This window comes from Carlito syrichta, unplaced genomic scaffold (assembly GCF_000164805.1).
Source record: "Carlito syrichta isolate Samal-C Ts95f unplaced genomic scaffold, Tarsius_syrichta-2.0.1 Scaffold306734, whole genome shotgun sequence".
NCBI classification, from domain to species: Eukaryota; Metazoa; Chordata; class Mammalia; order Primates; family Tarsiidae; genus Carlito; species Carlito syrichta.
Genome location: NW_007250830.1, coordinates 44,791 through 52,762, shown reverse-complemented (window position 1 = coordinate 52,762; position 7,972 = coordinate 44,791). Strand labels below are relative to the sequence as shown.

At 44.0% G+C, this 7,972-nt stretch overlaps 1 protein-coding gene across 1 annotated transcript in view; it reads right to left on the bottom strand.

Annotated features, from left to right (window-relative positions):
* The window catches only part of PDPR (pyruvate dehydrogenase phosphatase regulatory subunit), a 45,569-nt gene that overhangs the window by 5,902 nt on the left and 31,695 nt on the right, over positions 1-7,972 (bottom strand). The window contains exons 11-16 of the mRNA XM_008063303.2: positions 6,375-6,530; positions 6,050-6,183; positions 5,529-5,677; positions 4,340-4,452; positions 2,539-2,633; positions 879-968 (exon numbers count right to left, since the gene is read on the bottom strand). Of these exons, the coding sequence (XP_008061494.1) occupies positions 879-968; positions 2,539-2,633; positions 4,340-4,452; positions 5,529-5,677; positions 6,050-6,183; positions 6,375-6,530 (737 nt within the window). The remainder of the gene's footprint in view (positions 1-878; positions 969-2,538; positions 2,634-4,339; positions 4,453-5,528; positions 5,678-6,049; positions 6,184-6,374; positions 6,531-7,972) is intronic.

Sequence of the window (7,972 nt, the reverse complement as noted above, 5' to 3'; positions counted from 1 at the left end):
AAGGCTGAGGTGGAAGGATCGCCGGAGCCCAGCAAGTCGAGGCTGCAGTGGCCGGGAGCGACCACTGCACTCCAGTCTGGGCAACAGTGAGACTCCAACTCAAAAAAAAAAATTTTTAAATTAAAAAAATAAAGTTGACTTAAATATTAAAAAAAAAGAATAATTCTTTCACCCGAATACTGTTACAAAATTTCTAAATGTGGAAAACCAGATGAAATTTCATGGGCTAACAAATGTGTGCTTCACTTAATAATTAAAAGAAGGCCAGCTGCAGTGGCTCAAGCCTGTAATCCAAGCACTTTGAGAGGCTGAGGTAAGAGGACTGCCTGAGCCCACAGGTTCGAGACCCACCTTGGTATCTTGGCGAGACCTCATCTCTACAATACATCAAAAACTAGCCGGGCGTGGTAGTGCGTGCCTATAGCTCCGGCTACTTGAAAGGCTGAAGTGGAAGGATTGCTTCCAAGCAGGTTGAGGCTACAGTAGCCGGAAGCGTGCCACTGCATTCCAGTCTGTGTGACAGAGTGAGACTCCAACTCAAAAAGGGGGGGGGGGGCAAGAATAGGTGGGAATTTGGTAGCATATGCATAAAAGTCTCTGATACGACATACAAAAAATAATACTGACAGCACTGGTAGTAGCTAGTGAGAACTGGGGTCAGAAGGGACTGAAGACTTTTAAAATACATTACCTACTCAAGAAAAATAAAATAGCTTAGTTAAAAACTGAAAAGTTAAAAACTGAAATTGTGGCCTACCTCGGCTTCCAAGGCCCAATCAGATACAGCTCTTCAAACCTGCCAGTTCCCATGCAGGCTGGGCTGGGAAAGCCAGCATACCCCCCGGCGGTTCTGGGAAGGGGAGGTAGAGCCCTCTCACCTCTATGGGGATGTAGAGCATGAACCCCGGTTCTCCTGTGTGAGTCATGCTCATCACCCGGATCCCATTTGCGTAGCCCACGCTCATCTCCTGCAGAGACAAAGGGAGCAAGTCAGCATGAGGACTCTCCAGGGGAAGTGAGCACTCACACATGCTTGTCAGGGGAGGATGCTGCACCCTTTGCTTAACCCTAAAAGAGATGCATGACAAGGAAAAAATTTCACCCTGAAAACCGTCTGCTTCCACAGACTGAGCGCTCTGGGAATGGAGCACAGCCTTCTGGCATCTCTTCTCACGAATATCACCATTTCAGGAGTTCTAGCCAAGATGATAGTGGAAAGTAAAGGCTAAGTCTTTGTAAAACACACAGTATTTCTCTTAGCAAAGCCCTGCTAAAGACTCATGCTAGGGGTATCAAGAACAATGAAGACTCAGCAACTGTCTTCTCTGGGGGACTTGACAGACAAATCTCAGCCACTTGCCATACGAAAGATCGTGCCTGATGCCCATAGACATGAATCATCTACTACTCTGGGGTCGCAGATAGAGACCTGGCTCCTAATTTTCTTTTTTTATTTTGGATACAGGGTCTCACTCTGTCACCCATGCTGGAGTGCAGTGGTACGGTCAGAGATTGTGCCCTCAAACTCCCGGGTTCGAGGGATCATCTCGCCTCAGCCTCCTAGGTAGCTGGGACTAGAGGCATGAATCACCATGTCAGCTAACTAAAAAAATTTTTTTTGTAGAGACAGAGTCTGGTATTATAGGTGTGACAATCTAATTTTCAAAACATGTTACAACAGCTCAGTTCCCTAATAGGGGCCACTGACCCAATCGCTGTCCCTATAAAGGAAAGTGGCAAATCTCAGACAGCACCAAAGCAAACTGCTTTCATAGGAAGTTCAACATGATATGACACTTGGGCAAAGGCATCTGGATCACTCCCTCAAGCATCAGAGAAGACATTGTGAAGGGGTCTGCTGACAGCTAACAGTGGAGTTTTCTGTTGCTTTCACTGCCTTGGAGAAAAAGGAAAACAGTATAACAATTTATAGGTGGAGCCCAACTTTGGGTTGAATTTTAAAGAACCTCCATAACCGTGTGAAAGTTGCTGGTTATAGGTCGCCAAAATGTCTGTCAGTTTGGGCCTCTCTAACCAGCTGTTTCCTAGGGAGGATTCAGTTATTGCTTATATTTGGTTATAATTTGTTTCACTCAGCTATAGTAGCCACTTACAGGAAAGAAAATTATACAAGTTGCTTAGGAATTCACCTACACCATTTTTTCCCTGAAGATGTCATATACACAGAAATTACTCTGTGTACAAAAAAGAGGACTCACTGCATGGAGGGAAGGGACCTGGCCTCAAATGGCACTTTTTAGTGTCAATGTCACAATCCTGTAACTTAAAATTTTAATTTACTGCTACAGAAACCAAAAAATATACAGACCTCATATTCAGAGATGCTAAACCCACTTCAAAGATACAGGAAGAGTTTGAAGGGTGAAAAATAAGGCAGTTTATTTGGTCATTTTGTTTGCGTAATAAAGTCAGAACACTTTCTGTGAGTGTTAATGCCACAGTAAGAATATGTAATTACTACCATTATAAAATAAATATCCTCTGCTCATTTAACAACAGAACTTTACTAGCACTCACCTTGCAAAAGAGACTTGGGAAGTGGTCTGGAGTCATAGGGGCATAGGACAACTCGGACAGCACATCCACAGCTCGAGGGCCAATCAGATTAAGGGCTAGACAGGAAAGAATAAGAGATGGCCACCTCTCCAGGTAAACAGCTGAGCCTTGGGAAAGATGTGTTCTGAATTTACTCACTTAGCGCCAGACCTGGGTGCTAACACCACAAAAGCGTTCCTCTGCTTAAGCAATCTAAGGACAGATGCCAAGCATCATGATTCTGGCAAATGTAGCTGCTGATCACGCTGGCTTGTGACAGCCTAGGTGTCTGGTACCCAGGAAGACAACATTCCTCCTCTGCAGTTAGACTAGTATTATGAAGCCAAGTCCTAGTCAATCGGACATGAGCCTACTCCCGGGGCTGGCCATAATCCCACTGCATGATTCCCATTCTCTTTCTCTTCCCAGTGTGCCTAAATGATGGAAGAAGCCCCAATCCCAAATCACCACCTGGAGGAGAGTTGCCCAACCCCCTGGATTCTGATGTTTACGACAGCAACTTGTGCTAAGTACACGTTGTTCACCCCAATACAGGCTATAACAGGACTTTTGTTCAATAAGATTATGTATTTTGCCAACCTGGTAGCAAAAAGTGAATTATATTTGCTACTACAAGGAACTGAGAATGCAGGCTTGGGGGAGGAAACACTGGTGGGGCTGAAGGATAGAAGTCAGGTAGGAGGGTGGGAGACAGGAGGGGCTGAACCTGAGATGGGGTGGTTGATGAGGAGGGGCTGCTCCCTCAACAGGACAACTGAGGAAAAGACAATCAGAAAATTAAGTCATCCTTAAAAATTGTGTACTCATTAAAGAAAAAAAGATTAAGTTGAAAATTTTAAAGAAAACATTACTTAGGTAATGAACATAAAAATTTTTTTTGTTGTTGTTGGAGTCTCACTCAGTCACCCAGACTGGAGTGCAGTGGTCGCTCCCGGCCACTGCAGCCTTGACCTGCTGGGCTCCGGTGATCCTTCCGCCTCAGGCTTCTGAGTAGTTGGAATTACAGGCATGCGCTACCACGCCCGGCTGATTTTTTCATTTATTGTAGAGATGAGGTCTCACTGCCCAGGCGGGTCTCGAACCCGCAGGCTCAGGCAATCCACTCACCTTAGCCTCCCAAAGGCGCAGGATTACAGGCTGAGCCACCAAGCCCGGCTATAAAAAATATTTTTAAAAATTATTTACTCATTCACTCAACAAATACTTGAACTCCTATATGCTGTAGGAGATACAGCAGTGAAAAAAACAAACAGAAACAGAAACACTAACTCACATTTCACACTTCACTTACAAAACAGTGAGAAAGTATTTGAGAACAATTTTCATTTTTTAATTTTTATTTTATTTTTTTGAGTTGGAGTATCACTCTGTCACCCAGGCTGGAGGGCAATGGCATGCTCCCAGCCACCGCACCTCAGCCTGCTGGACTTAAGTGATCCTTCCGCCTCAGCCTTCCAAGTAGCTGGAACTACAGGCACACACCACCACGTCTGGCTAATTTTTTGATTTATTGTAGAGACGAGGTCTCGCCAAGTTGCCCAGGTGGGTCTCGAACTCCTGGGCTCAGGCAATCCTCTTGCCTTGGTGTCCCAAAGTGCTGGAATTACAGGTTGAGCCACCACGCCCAGACGGGATCAATTTTCTATGACCAATGAACTCTGATGTTCATTTTTGAAAGTCAAGTATAAAGAACAGAAATACAGAAGACACATCTGGACCTGTTGGCTTTTTCTCACTCAGCTGACCCCAGGGGGCCCCGTACCAGTATATTTCCAGGTGACGTCCTCCAGAAGCAGGTTGCTATCTTTGGGCATGTGTTTCTTAAGCCAGGCCCAGCAGTGGACCTGCTGGTCGGTTGGAGAGATCATGAAGAAACTGAAAGTGAGATCCCGAAATAATCAAAGCCAAGTAGCAGAAAAAGAACCAGGAAGCAATCATCTAATTTCAAAGCAATGAGGAGAATACTGGGAAATGATCTCTTAGCTTTCAGGGAGGGCCAGTAGCACCATTCCAGGATATACAAACAAAAAAGAAAATTTTGACTTCTTGTGAGTGCAAGAAATTTTACAGAACAACTAACATAAGACATTTTCTCCCAGTAGGATAACTTAACTCTTCTACACTGAGTTTTACATAATCTGGTGGGCTTCTTTTTTTTTTTTCTGGTGATTTCTTTGCGTTTAGGACTGCTGATGAACTGGCCATGAGTTTATTTTTTTATTTGTAATTTATTTATTTATTTATTTATTTATTTATTGAGTTGGAGTCTCACTCTGTCACCCAGACTGGAGTGCAGTGGCCGCTCCCAGCCACTGCAGCCTCGACCTGCTGGGCTCCAGCGATCCTTCCACCTCAGCCTTCCGAGTAGCTGGAATTACAGGCATGTGCTACCACGCCTGGCTGATTTTTTGATTTATTGTAGAGATGAGGTCTCGCTGCCCAGGCGGGTCTCGAACCCACGGGCTCAGGCAATCCACTCACCTCAGCCTCCCAAAGGCACGGGATTACAAGCTGAGCCACCAAGCCTGGCTATTTTTTTATTTTTTTGAGTTGGAGTCTCACTCTGTCACCCAGACTGGAGTAAAGTGGCCGCTCCCGGCCACCGCAGCCTCGACCCGCTGGGCTCCGGCGATCCTTCTGCCTCAGCCTTCCAAGTAGCTGGAACTACAGGCGTGCACTACCACGCCCGGTTAATTTTTGATTTATTGTAGAGATGAGTTGCCCAGGCGGGTCTCGAACCTGCGGGCTCAGGCTACCCACTCATCTCAGCCTCCCAAAGCGCGGGATTATAGACTGAGCCACTGAGCCCGGCTGGTCATGAGTTTATTAATGGTTTTTTAGTCCCTGGGACTATAATGTTTTCTTGGAGAAGTGCATCATGTGCTCTGCTACAGTACCCTGAAGGAATCAGTGTGTTAGAGGGAGCAGAGTGGGATGATAGCTAATCTCACCTGCGCTTGTTCAGTCGTGCTATGCTGCAGTCATTTTCATACCCTCCACCCTCATTGAGCATGCCAGTATGCACAATGTGGCCCACGGGCACATCCACGTCATTGGAGAAGAGGTACTGTAGAATTTCTAATGCCTGGTCCCCAGTGGACTGCAAGATTAGAGAATGAAGCAGACAGTAAACACAAGAGCACCTGGTTGAGTCACAAGGCCCGACCAGCAATGAGCCTGCAGAGGAGATTCAATTTGCCAATACCCAAGCAACAATATGTGCAGATCTACTCTACTGTGAGAAGCTCTGGCGAAAGCTAGTTATTGACTCTTATGATGAATGGGCCTCTCTAGGCAAATTAAAAACCAGAAACAAGCAGCAAAATATTCAGAAAAATGTTAAAATACAGATGAAATACTAAAATCTATCAGAAGTCCTATGGAATCAGTTTTAAAGTGACATGAAAAATAAGAGGCACTCAGTTAATATGCAAAGTTTCCTAATCTGTTATTTTGGTTGCCAAACACTTACTGTTATCTCAAACTTTGTGAAAGAGGACATATCGATGACACACACAGCTTCCTTACAGCACTTGACTTCAGATTCCACGATGTCAAACCAATCTGGCTTATAGAAAGTCTTGCTCTGCTCCAATGCTAGGAGGTCTATTGAAGAGAAGAAAGAAAAAAAAAAAAGAAGGGGACTTCTACTAGGGAGTCTCCCTCTATAGTTTGGTATAGTCTAACAGGTTTTATTATTCAACTTCCAGAAACTCATTCTAACTTTGCATTTAAAAATAAGTTTTATGAATTCCAAGGACACACAAGAAAGAATAAATGAGGATGTGACTTCTTACCCTTGTCAGGTGGAACAAAGTACTTTGGCCTCTCAAATCCGTGTTTCTCCATCCACCTGGCTCCCTGTGCATCCAACCGGTCATAGAGCGGAGATGTGCGTAACTGCCTACCAGTCTGGAAGTCCCAACGGGGAACCTTCAGGTCGTATATCAGAGCTACAACAGAGAAGAGCAGTCTGTCAAATTCCAAGACACAGATTCTAGAGCTGAATATCCAATATCCACTAGGCTCTGGAGTCATCCCTATTCAAAAGATCAATTTCAGGCTAATGTAGTCTAACATTACCAGGTGTAACAGGCATGCTCCAGAAGAAAGGACAATATTGCAAGCACTTGCATTATCCCTCTATAAAGTTATATAGCTATGAGTCACACAATAACTCTCAGTTTTTATTCACATTTGTAGTTTAAAATTAGAAACAATGGGAGAAAAGTCATAGTCCTAAACCCTGTTAAGCTCCACAGCAGAGATGAAGGTTTTATCTAAGTGGGACACAGGTGGTAACAAGGAGTGAAAAAAATGGCACTTGATTCTTTATAGTGTCGGTGTTGTTAGGACCTCAGACCTGTTATGGACATTTCCTCTCTAATACCTAACTCATTTCTGAAGTGAAGGGTATGTATCATACCTTGATTTGGTGGCTCTGAAATCTGAGAGGTTGCATTGTATTGTCCCAATGACATTATTCACATAACAAAGCTAGGGTCAGAATTCATTTCTCTTAATGTCCAATCTGCAACAGCACTAAGTAAAAAAAGCCAGAAAGAGTACACTCTCTAGTTCCTTCCAAAGAGAAGACCTGATCTCACACCACTCTAAACAAAAGATATATCGAGGTGGAGGGAGGCTGGGATATTGAGGAGAAGGAAACCATGCTGGGTTCCTCATATTGTGACAATTTGTCAACCTCCTGTTACTTTAGTCTTTATTTTCCCTTTCCCATTTTCAATCATTCAACTCTATTTTATGAGAATTGAAGGCCACCAAATGTGTCACATCACCAAGGAGAAGTTCAAGCTCAATTATGATTCACATAGGGTGGGGAAATCTAGCTTTCAACAGTTCAATATTTTAACTAAAATATTTGCCAAAATTAAAGAACCTTAGCAGTTAAAAACACTGCTGGTAGGTCCTTCATGTTCATGAATGCAAGTTTTCTTCCCAGGCCAAAAGTGAGCACTCAGGCTTTAAAGGTCATCCAAAGGCCTCATCATGACTGTCATCCAGCGATGAAACCAACATTTCATTTGTAACCAAAAATGGCGGTCACAGCCAATATAGAAACTTCAAAGAAAAAAAAGAAATTCTGTCCCGAGCATAACTATGCCCCAAAATATTTAGAAATCATTTGGAGTCTGAGAATGGTTCCTCAGAATTGGAAAATGAAATTACAAGAGAACCCACATGATTTGCTTCAATTCCTGATACAACAGCTATCTCCAAGGACTCGCCTGAAAATAAATCAGAGACAAGGTAGAACAAAGTTAAAATGAAGTGGCCGAAGCAGGGCTCAGTGGCTCAGCCTGTAATTCTGTGCCTTTGGGAGGCTGATGTGAGTGGACTGCCTGAGCCCGCGGGTTCGAGACCCGCCTGGGCA